The sequence below is a fragment of the Schistocerca americana genome, chromosome X (assembly GCF_021461395.2).
Source record: "Schistocerca americana isolate TAMUIC-IGC-003095 chromosome X, iqSchAmer2.1, whole genome shotgun sequence".
Lineage (NCBI taxonomy): Eukaryota > Metazoa > Arthropoda > Insecta > Orthoptera > Acrididae > Schistocerca > Schistocerca americana.
Genome location: NC_060130.1, coordinates 597,530,819 through 597,556,931, shown reverse-complemented (window position 1 = coordinate 597,556,931; position 26,113 = coordinate 597,530,819). Strand labels below are relative to the sequence as shown.

General features: G+C 42.8%; 1 protein-coding gene across 1 annotated transcript in view; it reads right to left on the bottom strand.

The window, feature by feature from the left end:
* Positions 1–26,113, bottom strand: part of LOC124556200 — a 194,152-nt gene that overhangs the window by 84,761 nt on the left and 83,278 nt on the right. Inside the window, exon 2 of the mRNA XM_047130191.1 lies at positions 3,792–3,947. Within this exon, the coding sequence (XP_046986147.1) occupies positions 3,792–3,947 (156 nt within the window). The remainder of the gene's footprint in view (positions 1–3,791; positions 3,948–26,113) is intronic.

Sequence of the window (26,113 nt, the reverse complement as noted above, 5' to 3'; positions counted from 1 at the left end):
TCTACCCCTTACATTTTGTACTGTTAACCTTTTAGAAAGTTAAACTGACATGAAATTTGCAAGTGTAAGAAGTAATTTTTCGTTCAAAAGCGTTTTAATTGGAACTTAAACTGTTATAAACATGAAACTGAAATAAATACAAGTTAAACATCTTAGTAATAAGTTTCAGCGTTGGGAATATATTGACTCAACTAAATAAATGTACACAATAAAGTCATTAAGTTAAATCCGCGAACAGAATAGCCCTAAATGAAAATCGTGACTAAACCGTCTCAGAAAAAACTTGTTATTTCTCAAAATAAGTTTCATGGTTAGATTTTTGTTATCCTGTAAATCTCCAAGTCTATCACTTAATGTATTTCATGGAAATAAATAATTTTCACCCCTTTCCTTGATTGTCATTTCAAGAAGACTGACTTTTTCTAATGCTTTCTCCTAGTTATTATCAGCCTATTCATGTGGTGAATTCTCCATTTTTATTTATTAAAGAGAAAAAACAGCAAAATTTTAATTTTTATGTTATCTGTTTTCGATTAACCATGAAGGAATTATCCGAATAGGGCGGAAATCGGTAGATGTTTTGAACATGTACAGATAAAGAAATGAGAACAATTTAACAAAAACTGGGTGATTTATTCAAGAGACAGAGCTTCCAGAGCTTCACAAACTGAGCAAGTCAACAACGCAGTGGTCCAACTCTGGTCCTCATGCAAGCAGTTATTCGGCTCGGCATTGCTTGATAGACTTGTTGGATGTCCTCCTGAGGAATTTCGTGCCAACTTCTGTTCAATTGGCGCGTCAGATCGTCGAAATTCCGAGCTGATTGGAGAGCCCTGCCCATAATGCTCCGAACGTTTTCAATTGGGGAGAGATCCTATGACCTTGCTAGCCTAGGTAGCGTTCGGCAAATACGAAAAAAAGCAGGCATGCGGGCAGGCATTATCCTATTGGAATGTAAGTCCAGGATGGCTTGCCATGTAGGGCAATGACACGTGGCGTATAATATCGTCGACGATCCGCTGTGATGTAAGGGTGCTGCGGATGACAACCAGAGGAGTCCTGCTATGAAATGAAGTGGCAACCTATATCATCAGTCCTGTCGGGCCGTATAGTGAGCGACGCTCACGTTTGTATCCCACCACTGTCTGGGCCTAAATCTGTCGGCCTTAGTCTTATTGCGCTTGGGAGTGAGGAAGCTCCTGTCGGCTTATCGTGAGTTTTAATCGGAACATTTCATGCGGACACTTTGAAATCATTCATAATGGAATGCGTTTCCTTTGGTCACCATTGTTCTTGTTTACTGTAATGTCACCGCGTGTTTATTTTTTAATTAATTTATTTTTACAATTTATTGGCTTTCTTCACTTGTCCATTCAGTCATCTCAATAGTGAAATGTCAATTATGAGGATAGGAAAGTAAGGACAACACAACACCCTGTCCCCGAGCCATGAAAATCCCCGTTCCGGTCGGAAATCAACGAGGGTTTGCGATAACGGTCTCGGGAAGCCAAGTGCAATAGTGTCGCGGTCGATTAATATTTTAAGCGATGTATGTTCGTGCACACTGTTTACATGTGAACAGTGTACATTAATAATGATTTCGTGCGATACACGTTAAAGATGATATCAACGTTAAAATACGTTGATACAACGGTGAAGTGTATATATGTCAGAAGATTTTTGGATTCTGACATGCACTGAAGCACCGTTACGCCACTTGTTGACTATACGACCGAAACTGCAATATTGCAGATAAATACACACATTAAAATGGTTCAAATGGCTCTGAGCACTATGGGACTTAACTTCTAAGGTCATCAGGCCCCTTGAACTTAGAAATAATTAAACCTAACTAACCTAAGGACATCACACACATCCATGACCGAGGCAAGATTCGAACCTGTGACCGTAGCGGTCGCGCGGTTCCAGACTGTAGCGCCTAGAACAGCTCGGCCACCCCGGCCGGCAATACACACATCAAAAAAAGTTTTGCATCACCTCGGTTCCGAGAGTTCCGGAACCTGTACAGAAAATAGGAATAGAGATCACCATAAACATCATTTCCGCCCTTTTTATTGCTCATGAAAACATCACACTGCATGTTGTACCACCATACAGCGAGATCTTTAGAGGTGATGGTCCAGATTGCTGTACACACCGCTACCTCTATTACCCAGTAGCACGTCCTCTTGCATTGATGCTTGCCTGTATTCGTCGTGGCATACTATCCACAAGTTCATCAAGGCACAGTTGGTCCAGATTGTCCCACTCCTCAACGGCGATTCGGCGTAGATCCCTCAAAGTGGTTGGTGGGTCACGAGGTCAATAAACAGCCCTTTTCAATCTATTCCAGGAATGATCGATATGGTTCATATATGGAGAACATGGTGGTCACTCTAGTCGAGCCATGTCATTATGCTGAAAGAAGTCATTCACAAGATGTGCACGATGGGGGCGCGATTTGATGTCCATGAAGACGAATGACTCGCCAATATGCTGCCGATATGGTTGCACTATCGTTCGGAGGATGGCATTCACCTATCTTACAGTCGTTGCGGCACCTTCCATGACCACCAGCGGTGGACGTCAGCCCCACATAATGCTACCCCAAAACATCAGTGAACCTCCACACTGCTGCACTAGCTGGAAGAGTGTCTAAGGCGTTCAGCCTGACCGGGTTGCCTCCAAACACCTCTTCGACGATTGTCTGGTTGAAGGCGTATGCGACACTCACCGGTGAACAGAACGTGATGCCAATCCTGCCCGGTCCGTTCGGCATGTTGTTGGGCCCATCTGTACCGCGCTGCATGGTGTCGTGGTTGCAGAGATGGACCTCGCCATGGACGTCAGGACTGAAGTTGCGCATCATGCAGCCTATTGCGCGCAGTTTGAGTCGTAACGCCACGTCCTGCGGCTGCACGAAAAGCATTATTGAGCATGGTGGTATTGCTGTCAGAGTTCCTCCGAGCCATAATCCGTAGGTAGCGGTCAACCACTGCAGTAGTAGCCCTTGGGCGGCCTGTGCGAGGCATGTCATCGACAGTTCCTGTCTTTCTGTATCTCCTCCATGTCCGAACAACATCGCTTTGGTTCCCTCCGAGGCGCTTGGACTCTTCCCTTGTTGAGAGCCCTTCCTGGCACAAAGTAACAATGTGGACGTGGTCGAACCGCAGTACTGACCGTCTAGGCACAGTTGAACTACAGACAACACGAGCCGTGTACGTCCTTCGTGGTGGAATGACTGGAACTGATCGGCTGTCGGACCCCCCTCCGTCTAATAGGCGCTGCTCGTGCATGGCTGTTTACATCTTTGGGCGGGTTTAGTGACATCTCTGAACATTCAAAGGGACTGTGTCTATGATACAACATCCACAGTCAACGTCTTTCTTCAGTTCTGGAAACCGGGGTCATGCGAAACTTTTTTTTGAGGTGTGTAGCTTATACACTCAAAAGCCACTATGATGGCTTTTACAAGACTTTTGAACCCCAAATACGAGAAATTAAGCTATGATTATCTGAAAAATTTTGTTCCATTAGATGTTCCCTACGCTGTTCTGGCCATATTGTCAGTTTGTTTTTCTCCACCGTGTATCTGGCTACGAGATATTATTCACAGGAGCGGTTACGTACTTGCCAGAACTGTAGGAAATTTACGACTGCACGAACTGTCTGAGCTAAGTTAAAGGCGACCAACAAAGGAAATGGTGGTGTGGTTCGATTGCGGCTGCGGCGATGCGGGCAGCGGGCAGCGGGCAGCGGGCAGTGGGCGCAGGCGTAGTAGGCCGGCTCACCTGCGGGCAGAGCGCGAGTGGCCGAGCGCTGTGGCGCTGGCGGTACACGTTGTGCCACAGCAAGCACTCGTTGATAAATTCGCTGTGCCGCCAGTCCGTCTCCATCTGCCCATTGTTCTCGTCGTTCACGATGCTCAGCGGCCGGTTGCTCAGGATCTGCAATCACAGTTCCAACATTTCGTTACAATAAGAAATAACATAGTTATCAATGTCGAACAAATTACACATGCCAACAAAAAAATAGTTTGGAATTACTTTTTGTTAGGTAATTATACAAACTGGATACCTAATTCGACATAACACTTTCATAAAAGATCTTTAAAGGAAAAATCCAGGGAAAAAATTAAGAGGCAGGCTGAAAACATCCGTATTTATCGTTGCAGTAAAAAAAAAAAAAAAACTACGATTCAGTAGTTCTAGCACAATACATAACTGTCTTAGTAAATGGTAGGATTACCGGTGGTATTGGTAGCAATAGTACGGAAAGAAACGTAAGTGAATATGCGTTAGAGAAACTGGGAGCCGACGACTTCTCGTTGTTTTTTGCTTGTTTGATTTGTATAGCACATAAATAAAACCGCGAGTCGTTCAGTGTCAGATTGCTCAGTATCTCATATTCTTACAAAACATAAACTGCATTTTATGAGTACTAAGAATTACTTGATCGAGTAACTTCAGCGCTTTTATGTAACCAAAGCAATTTATTTCGATGCAAGTATAACTTACATGCAGAAACATAAATGAATCCACATAATTATCATTGCTATTTTGTACTCAACAGAACGTTCTCCACCATGATCAAAGGTAAGAGTTCCCTGTTATTACTGATAAGTGCGAAAGTTGTTTAGCAATAACAGAAACATGTTTTATATAAACTCGACGAAGTACTGAAGCGATGTTTGATATGCTCTTGTTTTGCGTTTTTTTTATTTTACGTTTTTAGGAGAAAATACGTTTTATGGCGCTATAACATAAATCTGTATTGCTGCTTCTTCTATTTTCACTGCAACATTCCTCTGTTTCGTGCTACAAATCAACAAATATCGAATAAAATCTGAATCAAAAATTGTTAGTTTCGATTTTACTATAAATGCTGTTTATTTTTAAGAAACAGACAGGAAGATAGCTATGTGGAACAAAAATGTTCCATAGGCTATGTGACCCTCTATATATCCTCACTCAGTTTCTAGACGGTTCACCGCTGCCGTTTCCTAGGCGAACTTAGTAAGAGACTAATCACATATGCAAACAAAGCTAATGAAATGAGGTAACGCTCGATAGGCATGCAACACACTTAACGAACAGGTAATGCTATTACGATCTTAAATGACCAAAAATACGAGAAAAATTACCGTAGTCTAAGCTTTTTTATGATAGTCTACTGTAGCCCACGGTAGTTTTACAACTCTATCCGTATTACAAAGTGTTACCAGTACAATTAACTACAGAAACTACAACCGTATAATAGAGATGGCGAGGGATGGAGAAAGATGGCAACGTTAACACGGCGCTGCCTTTAGTATATGATGGTTATGAGGTACTAGCCTAATCTCATTACTTTTTGTCCACTGAATTTATACACTGTCCATCTAAAAATTTCCGAAACTGATTTGGTTCCTAGTGAATAAGCGATGTCAGCGCAGTAACTACGGCAGCAGCTTGAACCAACAACTGTATACAACAGATTGGCTTTTGACCAGTCACTTGTGTGTGTTAAGTTTTCCACGTGGTGTACGATTTAAGCTAATGTATACTCTGCACTGTCAAAACAAGCTGTAGTATACATTCGCAGTGTTGAGATGACATTATGGGCAAGTTCTAAAAGTCAATAAATTAAAAAATAGTACTGGGCGCTCGGCTGTATTGTGTCAACGTTGTTGTGTCACGAATCGTAGTAGAGCAACATCGCTAAATAATTTGTTCACGACATCCTCCAGAACCTTTTGAAGAAGAGACACTGTGTGTAAAGTTTGACCTGCACTCTCTGATTCCCGAACAAAAACAACGAAGCGTGGACGACTGTTGCGACTTGACTGAATTGCAAAATGCGGGCAGTTCTTTTCTGAAAAAAAAAAGCATCTTGGCCGACGAGACTTGGTGCTATACATACGAACCTACCATCAAATGACAAAGTGCAGAACGAAGCTCTGATGGTTCGCCAAGACCGAAAAAGGTGAAAATGTCACGTGAAAGTTGAACATTTCAAAGAGGGACTTATCCGACATTTTCACACCGTTATATGAACGTCCTGTATCTTGTATTCAAGTCGTGAGGGACTATGTAGAACACCTAAAAAATAAAACCAATATCTTAACTTTTCTTATGTTTTATTTATCCAGTCTCGAAAGTTTTGGGATTGGAACAGATAACGTCTCCGCAGAACTATTTAAAAATTCTGAAGCTAAGGCGAATAACAACTGCACAAATTTATGTAAGTGAGCTATGAAGATGAAAACTAACAACTGTATTGATAAAAAGTAAAAGAATTGCTACACGTAAGAAAATGAAAGACAGTGATTATTCAAATTTTAAAAGTTTGGCATTGCTAAGTCAAGCTTCAAGAATTCTGCTCAGCATTGTTAAAGAAAGATTAAGAACTAAGATTAACCAACATCAACTTGGATTTACGAACAGAAATAGGATCGGGGTGGTTCTAATGCTACTACACATTATTTTAGAAAGAAGGATTGAGATGAGTAGAAAAACGTACGCAGCACTCATTGACATAGAGAAGGCTTTTGAGACGGCAGACTCGAAGATTCTGTTTAGAGAACTGTATAAAACCAGAATAGACTCGAGAGATAAAAGATAGATTCCAGATCTATGCAAACATCAGAGTACACAAATAGGTATCAATGATATTAACAAACAGGCTAGATAAGAGGTGTCCGATGAGGCTGATGTCTCTCTCTCTCTCTCTCTCTCTCTCTCTCTCTCTCTCTCTCTCTCTCTCTGTGTCTCTGTCTCTGTCTCTGTCTCTGTCTCTCTCTCTTCCCCTCATTCCCTATTTTCTTAATTTATCCACAGAAAATGCAATGCTAGTGGCACTGAATGGATCCAAATTATACATTGTACTCGACTTGCTGATGATAAAGTAGTCTTAGCTGATTGTGAAAATAGGATGAACTACATGTCAAAAATGTTTGTGTGATGCCCTGGACAACCAAAAACTGAAAATGAACGCAAACAAGACTAAAATAATGATGATAGGTATATCCAACGGAAAGTAAAGTAAACATTAAAAACGGAAATAACTACTAATGTAAATAAATGAGTTTTCCTACTTCGCAAATAAAATAACAGATAGCAACAGAAGTATAATGCATTTTCAAAGAAGAATTGCAACAACGAAACATATCTTTAGTAATAATAGTAGTTGTTAACAAACGACCGCCTTAGTATACACTGAAGCGCCAAAGAAACTGGTATAGGAATGCGTGTTCAAATACCGAGATATGTAAACAGGCAGAATTCGGCGCTACGGTCGGCAACGCCTAGGTAAGAAAACAAGTGTCTGGCACAGTTGTTAGATCGGTTAATACTGCTGCAATGACAGGTTATCAAGATTTAAATGAGTCTGAACGTGGTCTTAGTTTGGCGCTCGAGCGATGGGACACAGCATCGCCGAGGCAGCGATGAAGTGGGGATTTCTCTTTACGACCATTTCACGAGTGTAAAGTGAATATCAGGAATCCGGTAAAACACCAAATCTCCGATATCGCTGCGGCCGGGAAAAGATTCTGCAAGAACGGGACCAACAGGACTGAAGAGAATCGTTCAACGTGACCGAAGTGCAACCCTTCAGAAAATTGCTGCATATTTCAATGCTGGGTCACCAACAAGTGTCACTATGCGAACCATTCAACAAAACACCATCGATATGGGCTTGATGACTGCATGACACAAAGCTTTACGTCTCACGTATGCTAGTCAACACCGACATTGGACTGTTGATGACTGGAAGCATGTTGACTGGTAGGACGAGTCTCGCTTAAAATTGTATCGAGAGGATGGAAGTGTACGAGTACGGAGACAACCTCCTGAACCCACGGACCCTACATGTCAGCAGAGGACTGTGATATGGGCCACCTGATACGTCTACATACGACTCTGACAGGTGACACGTACGTAAGCGTCCTGCCTGATCACCTGCATCCATTCATGTCCATTGTGCATTCCGACGGACTTGGGCAATTCCAGCAGGACAATGCAACACCACACACGTCCAGAATTGCTACAGAGTGACTCCAGGGACACCCTTCTGAGTTTAAACGCTTCTGCTGGCCACCAAACTCCAAAGACATGAACATTATTTAGCATATTTGGGCCCCCTTGCAACGTGCTGTTCAGAAGAGATCTCCACCCCCTCGTACTCTTACGGATTTATGTGCTAACGGGGGCCCCACACAATATTAGGCAGGTGTACCAGTTTCTTTGGCTCTTTAGTGTGGACCAAGAAGGAATTTCACAAGACGTTTAAATGGAGTAATTTAAGCTATGGTTATAAAGGATGGACTCGGGGGAAACATGAAATGATGAAATTGAAAGCAACAGAGATGGGGATATGGGAAAGAGCCACAGAAATCTCTGAGACTGGAGGAACATCCAGTGAATTAAAAAAAAAAAAAAAAAAAAAAAAAAAGACATCGATTATCATTACAGAGAAGAAAAACTAAATTAATGGTAGATTTAATTCAGCATAGCAGCTCCATAAAAACATCTACATCTACATTTATACTCCGCAAGCCACCCAACGGTGTGTGGCGGAGGGCACTTTACGTGCCACTGTCGTTAACTCCCTTTCCTGTTCCAGTTGCGTATGGTTCGCGGGAAGAACGACTGCCGGAAAGCCTCCGTGCGCGCTCGAATCTCTCTAATTTTACATTCGTGATCTCCTCGGGAGGTATAAGTATGGGGAAGCAATATATTCGATACCTCATCCAGAAACGCATCCTCTCGAAACCTGGACAGCAAGCTACACCGCGATGCAGAGCGCCTCTCTTGCAGAGTCTGCCACTTGAGTTTGCTAAACATCTCCATTACGCTATCAAGTTTACCAAATAACCCTGTGACGAAACGCGCCGCTATTCTTTGGATATTCTCTATCTCCTCTGTCAACCCGACCTGGTACGGATCCCACACTGATGAGCAATACTCAAGTATAGGTCGAACGAGTGTTTTGTAAGCCACCTCCTTTGTTGATGGACTACATTTTCTAAGGACTCTCCCAATGAATCTGAACCTGGCACCCGCCTTACCAAGAATTAATTTTATATGATCATTCCACTTCAAATCGTTCCGCACGCATACTCCCACATATTTTACAGAAGTAACTGCTACCAGTGTTTGTTCCGCTATCATATAATCATACAATAAAGGATCTTAGAAAGAAAAATGTTGGGAAGTTATCAAGAGGCAGCATCCATATTACAAAGTACTATCAGTGCGATGAACTATAGGAACTAAAACCAAATGATGGATATGACCTCAGACGTTGCCTCTTGTGTTGAGGATGAAGCAGTTTTGTTGGAATGTAACTTAGTTATAAGTTGGATGAACAGCAGAAGAAAATATCTTCTCTGGGAACAAATTTATGAAAAAATAGAGAGAAACAACGCCGTAATATTCAAAGCAGACAAACGGAATATGGTAGTAGTCATGTGCAAGATCTACTACATGAAAAACCTTGGAATCTACCAAGAAAAAGTACAACCTTCTCGTTGAAAAAGACACAGACAATTGATGCCAAGCTCTTATCAAAAAACTGCTAAGTAAAATTGAATCGCAACCTAAATTGCCAACCGAAAGTTCATGAAGGAAGCAATCCTGTCTGGTAGTATAAAGGTTTTTATTTACAAAACGAATAGTATACTGTATGAGTAGCCCACATACTGTGTAAATAAAAAATTGCGTATTATTTTTACTTTAAACTACATATACGAGATGCCACGTGAGGTATGGTCAATATTCAGGGATATGACAGGAAGTACCATTCAAAGCAAAAGAGTCTAGTAACATGGGCTCAAAAATGCATACCTTAAGAGCTAGGAGCATTTGTTCAGTGGAAGAGATGTGTGTTACATTAGCGAAGACAAAAAAGTGCACAAAGTTCTTGAGGTATGCACTCTACAGCCTATGTTTACTACACATTTATTTTCATTTTGTTCCAATACTACCTCTTCCAAAAATATGGAAACCAAAGCGCTTGCAGTAGAAGAAATTTGTTTCACAGTATCGAAGATGAAGAAGTGCTCATAGTTCTTACGGTATCCATTTTCGAACTCATATTTACTAGACAGCTTTTCTTCGAATGATCATTCCTGTCATATCCCTGAATACTGACCGTTCCTCCCTCCTGGGAGACCCTGTATAGTAATGAATATACGCTTAAGAATACAAGTAACCTGATACAACAAATTAAGGATGTTAACAACGCAGATATCGCAAAAGTTATTTCCTTAGAAGTAACCAACATATATACTAAGATACCAGTTTGTGTGTGTGTGTGTGTGTGTGTGTGTGTGTGTGTGTGTGTGTGTAGGTATAACAAGAGTGGAAATGGAAAATGTTATAAGTAGTATTTTTTCAGAAAACTTCTTTTGCGTGCTACTGTGTTCTCTGGACTTAATTGCAAACAGATGGAACTTGGTCTTTGCGGCCGGCCGGTGTGACCGAGTGGTTCTAGGCGCTTCAGTCTGGAACCGCACGATCGCTACGGTCGCAGGTTTGAATCCTGCCTCGGGCATGGATGTGTGTGGTGTCCCTAGGTTAGTTAGGTTTCAGTAGTTCTACGTTATAGGGGACTGAGGAGCTCAGATGTTAAGTCCACTAGTGCTCAGAGCCATTTGAACCATTTGGTCTTTGTGTCAAGCCTAGCTTCACTCTGGAGTTCCAAATTTTAAAATATATGAATTTTGTTGAATAGATCTACAAGTTAAAACCCTAATGGCGTATTTCTGTATTTCTACAAATTAAATGTAGTAACTTAGTATCAATGGTACTTGGAACAAAAAACTTTCTTCCCGCTTTTTTGTCGAAAACTGATATTTTTCAAGTTGTTCCTTACAAATAAGTAAACAGCAATGAGCCACGGTTATAACGCTATTTATGTACAGCAATTTTCGCCATTACCAGTTTCGAAGCAACAGGTTCAACTTCAGATAGCTTTACACGCTTATATTACATTTGTTGTTGCTCACAGTAATTGTTCGCTTTTCTCAGCAACGGATGTAGAGAACAACAAATGTGATATGAACGTGAACAGACGTCTGAAGACGAATCTGTCGGTTCGAAACCAATGTAATTATGCTTCATGAATAGATCATTTCCCCCTGAGTTAAATAAATACCACCACGCCAGCTTTACCTGAATTACTTCGCGATTATTAAATATCACATAACTCATTCATTCTGTGGCCATCAGACAGCACATGTCCAGTTGTAAGCTAGCTCACTGTAACTATGTTTACTGAACACTTCTTCCCCTGTGTTAAATGAATGCCAGCGTGTCAGCATTTTCTGTATTGTTTCGTGGTTGCTGAATCTTACGCAGCTGATTGGTTTTATGGGAGTCAGCCTTGTGTGCAGATGAGAGTACCTATGCTTTTGAAATCCTGATCGAGCGGCATATCGACCTCGTTCACACAAGTACGATGGTCACATACATTTGCGCAAACCTTTTGCCAAACAATGAATTTTACATTTTCGTGACTTTGTATATGGTAGTGATTAATTCGCGCGATAAATCAAAACGCACCTCCTGGCATTTTTTTATTAATTTACTTTAGTCGTTTATGCTATTTGCATTACTTAAATGCAATCGACTGTCATACAAAAGTAGTCAAGATCAAGCGTTAGAGCGAAACCTGAAGCAGAGCAAAGGAGGTCTGAATAAAAATCAAGAACCAATAAGGATAATTTACACCTTACAATCGAGCTCAAACCACACGAGTCAGAGCTCTTACCGGTTACCGGTTTGTGTAAATAAAAAAAAAATTGTGTAAATTAACAGTAGCTGGTTGCTGCTTTTCTTCTTTGCAAGAATTGACTTGTAAAAACTTTCTTATTGCCGCTTAGAACCGGTCAGTTTCCTAGCATTGCATTTAGAACGATCTCAGCAAAGTACTTATATTTTGACTCATTACTTCTGCAGTGAGCATCATAATTCTGGCGATATCAGTAGACCATCTCAATTTTTGGATACGTATCAATTATGTACAAAGTGGGATACATTTTTCCATTTTTCTAAGCAAATGCCAGACTTGGCACTTAGAATGGCGAATGTTTTCCCACTTTTCATATAACCGACGGCTAGTTTAATCAGCATCTGCCCACAAAATTATTTTTTAATGGAAAAAGTGAAGACTTTGAAGTGCAAATCAAAAAATCATCATCATTCACCAGACTCATCAAACAACGTTAGAGACAGCCGTTCAGAAAGATTCTCTAGCTTGGAGTCTTTGCTCTCTCGTTTAGGTGATCGAGTAGTGCGGACGTCCGCCTGTCGCAGCCATCTCTAGTGGCAGAGTCCCGCAACTTCTAAAACCACTCCGTGGGATTCCCGTTTTTATCACTCCCTGAGGAGACTTTACAAGACGTGCTGTTTTTCTTAGAACTTTCTCGATGTACTCCATTAATCCTATCTGGTAAGGATCCTACACCGCGCAGCAGTATTCCAATAGAGGATGGACTAACGCAGAGTAGACAGCCTCTTTAGTAGATCTGTTACGTTTTCCAATAAAACGCATCTTTGGTTTGCCTTCCTCACAGCATTTTCTATGTGTTCTTTCCAATTTAAGTTATTCGTAATTGTAATTGCAAGGTATTTAGTTGAATTTATGGCCTTTAGATTAGACTTACTTATCGTGTAAACGAAGTTTAACGGATGTCTTTTAGCACTCATGTGGATGACTTACACTTTTCATTATTCAGGGTCAACTGACAATTTTCGCTCCATGCACGTACCTTTTCTAACTCGTTATGTAATTCGTTTTGACCTTCTGATGACTTTATTAGACGATAAACCACAGCATCATCTGTAAACAACCAAAGACGGCTGCTCACATTGTCTCCTAAATCGTTTATATAAATGAGGAACAGCAAAGGACCTATGGCACTACCCTGGGGAACGCCAGAAATCACTTCTTTATTACTCGATGATCTTCCATCCATTACCACAAACCTCTCTGACAGGAAATCACGAGTCCAGTCACGTAACTGCAACGATATTCTACAAGCGCACAATTTCACTACAAGTGTGGTACAGTGTCAAAAGCCTTCTGGAAATCTAGAGGTACGGAATCAATTTGAAATCCCTTGTCAATAGCACTCAACACTTCGCGTGAGTAAGGAGCTAGTTGTGTTTCACAAGAACGATGTTTTCCAAATCTGTGTTGACTGTGTGTCAGTAGACCGTTCTCTTCGAGGTAATTTAGAATGTTCGAACACAAAATCCTGCCTATCGACGTTAATGATGTGGGCCTGTAGTTTACTGGATTACTCCTACTATCTTTCCTGAATATTGGTTGGTTGGTAGGCTGGTTTGGGGTAGGGGACCAAACAGCGAGGTCATCGGTCGGGAAGGAATGGGAAGGAAATCGGCCGTGCCCTTTCAAAGGAACCATTACGGTATTACCTGAAGAGATTTAGGTAAATTACGGAAAACGTAAGTCAGGGGCTCCGGACGCCGATTTGAACCGGGGTCCTTCCGGATGCATGTTCAGTGTGCTAACCACTGCGCCACCTCGCTCGGTTTGAATATTGGTGTGACCTGTGCAACTTTCCAGTCTTTAGGAGGCGTCTAAGTGAGTACGAGCACACACGCTCGCTCGGCGCCTGAGAAGTGTGTGTTTGCGATATAATGTGGCCGTCAGACGTTAGTATGCAGAGCAGTGAAAGTGCAAACCATGCGGTATCCTCAGAGGAATGAAAATAAAGTGAAGATCAGACACATGAGCATCAATTTATAACATGTCAACGCCGGATGCCTAGATACAATTAGTGCTTAAGCCGGCTATTGTGGAAGGGCAGTTCTAGGCGCTTCAGTCCGGAACCGCGCTGCCGCTACGGTCGCAGGTTCGAATCCTGCCTCGGGCATGGATGTGTGTGCTGTCCTGAGGTTAGTTAGGTTTAAGTAGTTCTAAGTGTAGGGGACTGTGACTTCAGATGTTAAGTCCCATAGTGCTCAGAGCCATTTGAACCAATTAGTGCTTAGAAACGTGCAGTGTCACAGACAATTTAGCGATAAGTCTCACAATAATGTTAGTCTTGTAGATTCATATAAAGACTTTCTTCAACATAATTTTCCAAAACGTCACAAGTTTGCAGCTACAATTATGTCGATGTCTTGGTCTACATATTTGTGCGAGAAACTTTTTTCTGTAATGAAGAGAATAAAATCCACAATAGAAGCTCACTGACGGACTTCAAGTTTAAAGCTTGTCTTCGAATTAGCAGTGCTTAGAAAATGTAACCAGACGCTGATGCTTTTGTGGAAAGCAAAATAAGTGGTATTGACGTGTAGTGTTTCTATGCTTAATGTCTGAATACAACAGACACGAAATACATATTGATGTCAGTTTAAACTTTGTCCGAAAACGACATACACCAAAAGTCTGCATTTGTCGTAACAAATATTTTTCTTACTTAGCTGCCGCATGTTGAGTTTCATTTCATTGTCATTTCTCAGTTTTAGGACATAAATTTGGCACGAAGTGCGTTAGCTATCCACCATGAAACGATACATCCCCGTAGAACTATTAGCTACCGTAGGATAGAGTTGTTGAAAACTGTTTTTCGTGCCAAGCTACCTTGTTCCGATTCCTCCTCCCCTCTCTTCCTCTTTCCTTTCCATTACTCGCCGTGAGCCAGCCGCTTGCTCACTGCTGAGGGGTGCGCGCGAGGCAGCTCGCACGAGCAGATCGGTGAACAGGCCTGGTCTACATGCCCACAACCTTCTACCATGACGCTCGAGCTTCACAATCAGTCCCTGCACGTCAGAGTCGAATTGATATAGTTAAACCGATAGCTACTGCATGGGGATGCCAGCTTCCACTCAAAGACAGGCTGTAAAAGTAGAAAAAAAAGTAACATGTAAAATAAATCAACAAACAAGCTGACACCCAGACAAAGCGTTTTCCGTAGTTTTAAGGCACCTCAAAAGAGGTTTCCAAAGTAGGTTCACCGGATAAAACTTCACTCGCCCCCTTGAAAGAGCGTAATGTTCGCTCTGGAGCGCTGTAGATAGTGTAGAGGTGGTACCAGGTAGGTCGTGTCACCCTCCACCGCTGACGTACGTCGTGGCAATGAAGTGCAATGTATGTGCCCGTCAGTTATGTGGAACAGGGCAGAAAGTTGGATCGACATGGAGACGTGGCTTGATGGCAGAAAAGAGTTATCTTGTTTGAACGTGCCCAAGACATTCTGTTTGTAGGAAGCCTACTCACACTAACTTGTATCTGCGAGTTGATAGTTGTCACCATACAGCTCAGCGTGAAGGAGTACTTCGTACCTTGGTTCACAGGGCCCACGTTATCTCAGACCCTGAAGGTTTGGCAGCTGAGCTATTACATCTCGAAGTCACCTTTCGTCAGAATGGCAGATCAAACGTACGTTACGCTATCAGCCTTCTGTGCAACGGGTGAGTGACGATAGCATCGAAGTGGCACCTAAGCCTACGGCCTTTTTGCCTTACACAGGAAGCATTTCCAACAGGATTGGCCGTATTTTGCGAAAATATGATGTGAAATGTGTTTTTCGACCACCTTCCAAGATTAAGGCCCTGTTGGCGTCCGTAAAAGATGATCTTGGTTTGCGTAAGGCTGGTTTCTATCGTATTTCTTGCAGTTGTGGCACGTCATATATTGGTCAGACAATCAGGACTGTGGAAGACCGGTGTATGGAATATAAGCGTCACACACGCTTACAACAGCCGAGAAAATCCGCTGTTGCAGAACATTGCCTTGGCACCGGTCATCCTATGGAATACAACAACACAGAGATTCTGGCTTGGACGTCCAGCTATTGGGACAGTGTTATTAAGGAAGCTGTTGAAATCAAACTATCAAGCAACCTTATAAACAGAGATGGTGGATTTTGTTTAAATGCTGCTTGGAATCCGGCTCTTTCTTTCATCAAAAAACAGAGGGACAGAATTAGTGCTACCTCACCTGTTGATTAATAGTAACTATCGATATTTCTGATGTTAGTTATCTTTGTTTGTGTTGGCACTTGTTCTTTGTGTGGTATCATTCTTGTTTCTCCTCTGTGAACCGAGATATTAAATTCCCTTGCTCATTGTTTCCTCTTTGCATTTGTGCCTTGAGAATCGCAGGGTGTGCTACTGTCAAAACATCGGCGGTGGTCGACGACGTCACCCGTCAGCAAACCCGTAAGTTATTTAAATATTCTCAGACTAATTGATTTTACTTATTATAATTTTCTTTCTCATATCTTTTAATTCTTGTACCCAATATGGGGAAACATGTTTACAAAATGATAGCAGTTGTGTGTACTTGATTGTTGAAACCATGTACTAGAGTGGTTTTCTCTTGAATAGCTTTCACTAATCTTTATATCTAAGATTCTTCATGGGGATCACGTTTCACAGTTTTCTTCCAATAACAGATGACCAAGAGAGAGGGAAATTTATTCAGGTGCATGTTAATTTCGGAGTTGATGTCACTGACATTATACATTTCACTTGGACTGTTAACATTGGCCTGACGTGAAATAATAAAAATTCTATTTTCAATCTGATCGTGATCAAAAAGACAGTTTCTAGTAGCTGTTAACTTTCTTGGTTACGTATTCTCATACAATATTGTTATCCACTGATGCCCCTTCACTATGAAAAATTCTCGATGTATAATTTAAAACTTCGTTACTAGAGGAAGAGACCCGTGTCCGGTAACGTAATGCAATCATGCAACAGAGCGTCGAAGTTATAGGCACCGGTACTTGTCACTGGTCCACCCTTTGGCAGTAAACGTGTCTTTGTATGCTGACAGACCGTAGGCGGAAAGTCTCGCAGTGTTGTTTGTTATTCAGTATCGCTAATGATTACCCCGATCGCCAGTGGAGAAGATGGAGCTAGCTGGTGCATAGAAAGACCTTGTATCATACGAATGCGATGCTCTGTTACCTTGGTGGATGATGGTTTCAGAGACGAGTTGCCATTCGCAGTTTGTTTTTCTCCTGAACCGTAGATAATATCCAATGTTTTTCGGTATACAGGAGAAAAATAAACTGCAGATGGAAAACCGTGTCCGAAACCGTCATCCATCAAGGCAACAGAGCATCACGTTCGTAGGATACAAAGCCTGTCTACGCAGCAGCTAGCTCTATCTTCTCCATTGGTGATCGAGGCAATCATTCGAGATCGCTGAATGACAAACACCATTGCGAGACATTCCGCCTACGGTCTGCGAGCATTCAGTCACGTTTGCTGCCGAAGGGGTGGCATAGAGGCAGGCGCCGGTGCCTGTTAACTTCGACGTTCTGTAGCATCGTTGGATGAAGTTGCCAGACACAGGTTTTTATATTCGGATTGTTCCTCAAGACATTCTCCACAACCCATTGCAGTTTGTGTCACCATTTCTGGGTCACCCTGTGTAAAGCGTACGAAAACACTACATATCAACTTTCAGCACAGGTCTCCAGCATAATATAAAACAAATGACGATAGCTATAGGTGGATATAAAGGTATTTCGTATAGTTTATCACAGCACTCGTCACTGTTATGAAATCTTGGCAAGAACCCTTTTTAGGCACATGAGGACCATACTGATACATGAGCTACTAGCTTTCATTCAGCACCACTGTTACTAAATGGTGATGAAGATTTGTCTCACCTGTGGAGAGTGTCTACACTTCTTCTATGGCCCATTCGGCTGTGATTCAGAGTAGTCCAAATTGTCCCAGGCTGGTGAAATCCAGGGGGCTTCTCCTGGATACAAGGCAGTTTGAGGCATTGTGGAGTACACTTTTTCTTTGGCAACAGCGTTTTTATTCACCGATGGCATTAAATTCATTTTCAGTAAAAGTCCTGGCTATGATAAGGGTGGAATGTCTTGATGTTAATCTTGTTCGCTCCACAGGGAATACACAGTTCAATACAGGAAAGTCGGGGTATCAACAACCTTCTGGCATTCACGTAGCAGAGCACTATTCCGTCTGATATCAGGATAGGTAACCAGTATATGGGAGGAGATAGTATTGATCGGCTAGCAATGCATATGGATTCGTTAAGTTGCAAATTTGCCATTCTGAGATGTGAACTATTAAGCCAGACAGACAAAAATTAAATGAAGCCAAAATAGCGTAAGGAGCGTTATGCGTGAAATGTTCAACGAATACGAAAATAAAATTCTAGCTACCAGGTTGACAGAAAAACCTAAAAAATTCTGGTCTTACACTAAATCAGCAAACGGATCGAAGCCACAATGATGGCACTGAAACACAGGATAAAACAGAAATGGCAGTACTACTAAACATCTTTTTCCAAAACTGTTTAACAGGAGAAGATCAAACTGTACTTCCTCCTGTAATTCGTTGTACGAACGAGAAAATGACATGTATCGAAATAAGTGACCAAAGGACAGAAAAGCAACTGAAATCACCCAACAGAGGAAAGACCACTGGGCCTGACGGGATACCAGTTCGAGTCCACATGGAGTATGCGAAAGAGCAGTGTACCTTAGGTCTCTTGAGGAGCGAAGCTTTCTTGATCATTGGAAAGAAAGGTCGTCGAAAGGATGCACAAAACTAAAGGCCTACATATATGTCGTCGGTCTGTTGTAGAATTTTGGAACATGTTTTATGCTCACGTATTATGACATTCCTGGAGACCGAAAATCTTCTCTGTAGGAACCAACATTAGTTAGAAAGACAAGGATCGCATGAAACCCAGCTCTCTTCTGTTCGTCCACAAAACACAAAAAGCAGTTGATACAGGCACTCAGGTAGATACCGTGTTCCTTGACTTCAGAAAGGCATACAAAACAATTCCGCACACCACCTAATGAACAAAACACGAGCGTATGGAATATCAGGCCATCTGTGAGACTGGATTGAAGAATTTCTAGCAAACGGAACAAGACATGTCCTTCTGAAGCCGGCCGCTGTGGCAGAGCGGCTCTAGGCGCTTCAGTCCGGAACCGCGCTGCTACTACGGTCGCAGGTTCGAATCCTGCCTCGAGCATGGATGCGTGTGATGTCCTTAGGTTAGTTAGGTTTAGATAGTTCTAAGTCTAGAGGACTGATGACCTCAGATGTTAAGTCCCGCCGGCCGGTATGGCCGAGCGGTTCTAGGTGCTTCAGTCTGGAACCACGCGACCACTACGCTCGCAGGTTCGAATCCTGCCTCGGGCATGGATGTGTTTGATGTCCTTATGTTAGTTAGGTTTAAATGGTTCTACGTTCTAGGGTACTGATGACCTCAGATGTTAAGTCCCATAGTGCTCAGAGCCATTTGAACCATTTGTTAAGTCCCATAGTGCTTGGAGCCATTTGAACCATTTCGTCATTCTGAACAGAGAGGAGTTTAAGACGTAAAAGTAACATCGAGCGTGCCGCAGGGGAGTGTTATACGACTCTTAATTTCCACTGTGTATATAAATGATGTAGGAGGTAACGTCGTAAGTTTCATGAGGATTTTCGCGGATGATGCTGTTGTATTTAGAGAAGTAGCGAAGCTACAAAATTGTAACGAAATCCAGGAAAACCTGCAGAGGATGGACGGTTGGTGCAGGGAGTGGCAATTTACCTTCAGCATAAAAAAATGTAACATATCGCGAATTGATAGACAGAAAGAGCCTTTACTGTATAATTGCAAAATTGCAGAACAATCACTAGAAGCATTTACATCAAATATTTAGGAGTGTGCGTATGGAGGCATTTGAAGTGGAATAACTAGATGAAATTAATCGCGATGAGGGCAGATGACTGACTTAGATTCATCGAGAGAATCCTCAGGAAATGTAGTTCATCAACGAAGGACGTTCCACCAATACTTGAATACTGCTCGTCAGTATGGGATTCGTAGCAGATAGGACTGACAGCGGAAATAGAGTAGATCCAAAGAAGAGCAGCACATTTCGTTACAGGTTCATTTAGTGAGCGGGAAAGTTTCAAGGAGATGCTCAGCCAACTCCAGCGGCAGGCGCTACAAGAGAGGCGTTATACGTCACGCTATGATCTACTATTAATGTTAGGAGAGCGTAAATTCCTAGAAGAGTCAAACGATATATAGCTTCCTCATACACGGAGGCTTACCAGCAATGGTTTCTCTCGTGAACCAACGAGACTGCAACAGGAAAAGAGAAAGTGACACTGGTACACAAATATGTGGATGTAGACAGACGCACAGTATCATGCTGTTGAGTGTACCAATCCAAGTGCCGATACTCGAAGAGTGTCTGCTGACGATCCCCAACTTGTGCCACAGAGCTTATGTAGAATGTTACTTCTGCTTGTGAGATTAGCAGAAATTCGCGTCAAATGCTCCTTAAAGGAAAGTGTCCTGCCTAAAGTGATCACAATATATTTCGGATGCATGTTATGAAGAAGGTTGTCTTCCTCAACATAGACATCAAGGGTTCTGTGTGTCAATCTACTGAGAAGATGAAAACATGCAACTTATGTTTTATTTGAGTTAAGCTGTAGCCTCCATTTAGGGAAGTATTGGCTTAAGATGTGTAGATGTGTAGATCAGAAATTAGATTCTCTTCAGCTGTTCTGAAAGTTTTGTTTTGGGTAGCCACTGCCCAGCCATCCGTCCGTGAGATTCCTTAAGTCACATGTTTCCTCTGCGTGGTGCTAAACAGTCACTTCGAGTCAAATATCTAAAGCCTATATGCAGAGGCTGCCAGATAATCTCAAAGATCTCCTGGCTAAAACTAATTTGCAAACGAGAAAAATTTTAGGAAATCATATAGAATCCGAAAAATTTTGTTAGAAAAGTCTTCTGCTATTGGGTATGAGAATAGGAATATCAACTGAGTACAAAAGTCTTACAAAACACATTCCTGTAGTTCCATGCACCTCACTGTTCGAATTATTACAGCCAAATTATTTTTCCACCTTGAATCCACCTGTTAACACTGCTTCAGACGGTTTTAATTGTTTTATTGTAGATAGAAACTGTCACAGTGAGTTGTGATCGAACACTGTCGTCCCTTCTAGAAAAGGAAACGAGTGATGATGAGTGATATTAATAGCGTTTATCCAAGTGACAGGCGTGGAATGTAGTACGAGCAGCAACCCAGAATACGTCTTGCAGCGGTTGGGTTTGCAGACCGGCGCCGGACATGGCAACGAGTGGTTTGGCCCGGCCGGTACAGGGAAATCCACGTTCTCGCTACAGCGCCGGAGCTGCAGCCCAGTCGGACATCGATATCCACCTGAGCGGGTGCGGCCCGAGGCTAGCTGTCCTGCCTGGGGCTCTGCCGCCGCCGTCTGTCCTACACAGATCTCCCCCTATCAAAACAACCACCACTGCCTCTGTTTATGGAGCTCACTGCAAGAGAGCTCTTAAAGCTGCTCTCTTATTTTTACGTTCTTTCTTCTCCCTGGCAATTGTACCATAAATAACGCCACTATATCGTCGTAATTTTAGGAGAGGAGTGACATTTATGACGTATGACTACGAATCGTATGAACTCTGTTTTCGGTGTCTTCTCAGTTAAATGTTTTGTAACGCTCCCGTTCATTATTTTTCCTTAATTGCTTCAAAACTCATGGAGATATATTCCGTCCTTGCAACTAAAATAAAGACAGTTTGTCTTTTTCCATGCGCGTTTCGATTCTTTTATTTGTAAAGTATATTCAGTGGGCTGCAATACATGTTCGTTTAATGAATTTAATAACTGAATTATGTAGTTGTTACAAGTATGTTACTATATCAAGTTTTCTTTTGTTGTTCTCTTGTTTTTAAGATTAGAAACCGATTGCTGTGCACTTCACAGTGTATAGATGTTGACGTAAACGTAGCTGTAGAAGAATGCTGAAGGACAAATTCAGAACAATAAATTTGTGTTATAACCCGACTAAATGAATGGGTCGGTTCATACGACACATACTGAGGCGTCTATGCATGATCAGTTTGGTAATGGAGAGATGTTTGCGGGTAAAAACAGAACTGGGAGACCAAGGTTTCACTGTAGTAATATGAAGAGATGAAAAGTCTTGCAAAAGAAGGACTAGCGTGGAGAGTTGCATCAAACAAGCATTTCGACTGAAGACCATAACTACACTATAATACAGATTAAATAATATTCTTAAAAAAGTTACAGTAAAATGTATGTACATTCGCATTTAATATTTTTGAAGGGAAAGGTTAAGATATACTCTGGTGTTTATGAAACAGACGTTCTACCGCGTAGAAGGCTTTGAAAACGATCACACTACTGCCTTATAACTTTTCAGCAATATATATATATATATATATATATATATATATATATATATATATATATATATATATATATATTTTGCAGAAATGGAAAGTGCCGTTGATGTATAGTTTTCACAGAATGGATTGGTAGTCAGGGGTTCGTATAGTTAGCCTCTCTGCCGGCCGGGGTGGCCGTGCGGTTCTAGGCGCTACAGTCTGGATCCGCGTGATCGCTACGGTCGCAGGTTCGAATCCTGCCTCGGGCATGGATGTGTGTGATGTACTTAGGTTAGTTAGGTTTAAGTAGTTCTAAGTTCTAGGGGACTGATGACCTAAGAAGTTAAGTCCCATAGTGCTCAGAGCCATTTTTTTGTTAGCCTATCTACAGACTGTAATAATACTTAGAAAGGGTGTTTCTTGTGCAAACATAAACGTTTTAAATGGAACAACGCCTATTCACATTGACATACTAAAAGTAGGGTAAATTAAAATGTCACTGGTGTTTGTTGCAGGATTCTAGAGCCAGCCGTTTACGAGATACCGTATTTTCAAACGTTCTCACACTGACACTTGTACAATACCTGCGGTAGCACACACTAAAGAACAATAGAAGTGAATACACTAGCCATGTGAAATCCGACCAGCAACGAGACATTTGATCATCACAGGTTGTGTTCAAAATGACCTCCGGCAGCGGCAACATACGCTTCCAATCTGGTATGGACCGACTGCTGCACACGTGCTAGCATTTCAGCGGAGATGTGCAAGCAGGCTGCAGTAATACGTCGTTGCATATCATCGAGTACAGTTGGTATGTCCTTATAGACGGCGTCTTTCGGCTTTCCCCACAGAGAAAAGTCTACTGGCGTCAAATTCGTGCAACGGGCCGGACAAGGTACAGATCCTCTGCGTCCAATCCAATGATTCGGAACAATTCGTGAAGGCACACTGTAGTACTTCGTGCGCTATGGGCTGGACAGCCATGATGTTGGTACCACAGGTTCCTCTTAGTTTTCAGAAGAACGTCTTCTAGCATCCACAGAAAAGACAGTTATCTAGCTGGAACGTGCCATCGCAGTCGAGAAAGACATCAAGCACGAAGGGACGCAGGTTGCCCGCAATACTGTTCACGTAGTCCACGGCTGTCACGTTTCCTTCGATTACTACAACTGGTGTCCGCCCCCGTTAGCTGAGTGGTCAGCGCGGCGGGATGCCACGCCAAGGGGCCCGGGTTCGATTCCCGGCTGATACAGGAGATTTTCTCCGCTCAGGGCCTGCGTGCTGTGTTGTCCTCATCGTCATTTCATCCCCATCTCCCACGTTCAAGTCGCCCAATGTGGCGTCGAATGCAATAAGTACTTGCCCTCGGCGCGCCGAATTTCCCCGAACTGGGGACTCCCGGCCCATAATACCATTCGCTCATTTCACTACTGGTCCCATGGAAACCCAGATGAATGCTCCCATGGAATAATACTGCTCCCACCGGCTTGCGCCCTTGTCGCGGTGGATTTCTCGAGCAGCCGTTCACCCTCATGACGGCGTATTCGGAAGTGACCATCGACCTCTTGTGACAAGAAACTTGAGTCATTCGATTTGGCGGCACGTTCCCATTGAAACGGGTCCAATCTCAGTGATCACTTGCCGATTGCAGCCGTAACTGCAGGGGCGTCCGTTGTGGAGCCCCATGTTCAACAGTGTGTTCTGAACGGTGTGCTCTGAAACATTTACGCCTGCACCAGCGTTGCATGCCATGAGCAGATATGCCATAGATCTTGGGTTACAGAATGGACATACCTCCAATCTCCACTTTTTGTGATGCAGTGCAGGTGTCCAACACCGTCTCGCCCATTCGTGGTTTTGCCGGCCGGAGTGGTCGTGCGGTTCTAGGCGCTACAGTCTGGAACTGCGTGACCGCTACGGTCGCAGGTTCGAATCCTGCCTCGGGCATGGATGTGAGTGATGTCCTTAGGTTAGTTAGGTTTAAGTAGTTCTAAGTTCTAGGGGACTGATGACCACAGCAGTTGAGTCCCATAGTGCTCAGAGCCATTTGAACCATTTGAATCATTCGTGGTTACACCGTCGTTGAATACCTTTCATAGAGGATGAAAACAACAGCACTCGTACAGCCGACCAGCTTCGCCGTTCGCGAGATGCTCATTTTCAGGCGAAAGGACATAATTATCTGCCTTTGGTAAAAGTCGTTTATGTCAGCGGATTTCCCCATTTGCGGCCCGTATCTAGGCTAGAATGATTGCCCATTCGTCTCTACTCAACTTATATACTTTCTTTACAGCGTTACGTGCAAGAAACGCAGCAAGGTGGCATTCGCATAGGATTGGTTGGTTTGTGGGATTAAAGGGACCAGACTGCTACGGTCATCGGTCCCTTTTTCCAAATACTAAGAACACCCACAGAGAACAAAAACGATTAACAGAATAGATCACAGACGATACAAAGCAAGAGAAGCTTAGACAAAGACAAGACAAAACGAACTAAAATCACACAGTGTGTGACGGTGGTTGGCCGACCATAGAATTAAAAAAGGAAAAGCCAACGACTTAGAAATACATTAAAAAATCAGTTTAAAATCTTAGGCCAAAGACCAGAATCAACACAAAACAATAAAATTAAACAGAAACACTCACATTAAATGATAAAAACCCCCTGCCCGAATAAAACGTAAAACTAAGTCAGCCATAACAGAGTCATCTGTTAAAAGGGCAGGGAGCGTGTCAGGCAGTGCGAACGACTGCCTGAGCACAGCTAAAAGTGGACAGTCCAATAAAATGTGGACCACTGTCAAAACGGAGCCGCAGCGACATAAAGGTGGGCCCTCACGTCGCAATAGGTGGCCGTGCGTCATCCATGTGTGCCCAATGCGCAGCCGGCAGAGGACAACAGACTCCTTGCGAGAGTTCGCATAGGAGGTTGGCTCATTAGTGTGTAGCGTCTTATGTCTTTCTAGTGCAGCTACAATAATAGTTCTGTGGCAATTTGTGTCTAACATTAGCAATTACAAAGTCCAGTAACACTGTCCACCTGTCGAAATCTTGAATAATGACCTTTTTCAGCGAGGACGTGCAGGAAGAGAGTGAGTGACGTTCTGGAGGCTACTGACATGGATGTGGATCCACAGCGACTCCAGTGACGTCGCCAGCTGCTCTAGGTTTCTTGGGTTAGGATCCCTGACGCTAACAGGCCGATCGAGGTGGTCCCGCAGATTCTCTATTGGGTTAAAAGCCGGGGGTTTGATGTCCAGGGGAGTACGGTAAACTCATCTTGGTGCTCTTCGAAACACGCACGTACACTGCGAGCTGTGTGACATTTTGCTTTATCCTGCTGGTAGATGCCGTAGTGTCGAGGAAAAAGCAAACGGCACGTAGGGGATGCATGGTCCTAAGTGTAGGAACATAGTTCCACTGATCCATTATACCTTTTCGATGACGATATCACTCAGGAAATGCCACGAAAACATTTTCCAAACCGTAACGCTCCCACCTCTGGCCTGGACCCTTCCATCAATTGTTGCAGGGTCATGCGCACCAACACCCATCTGCCCGATAGAGCATAAAATGTGATTCTTCTGAAATGGCCACGTTTCGCCACTCAGAGGACGTCCAGTTGCGATACTGGCGTGCAGATTCCAGCCTTCGTCTCTAATGAACAACATTCAGCAGGGGTGCATGAACCAGGTGCCAGTGCCGGGGCCGATATACAGCAATGTTTGCTTAACGGTCATTGACGAGACACTATTGGTTACCCCTCGGTTCATCTGGGCGGTCAGCTTCTGAACTGTTGCAGGTCTATTCACCTGTACACATCTCCGCAGCCGTTGTTCACCCCTGTCATATACGGCGCTTGGTGCACCACAGTGACATTGGCGCCGGTTTTGGATAGGGCCATTCTGCCATGCACAGTATACTTTAAACAA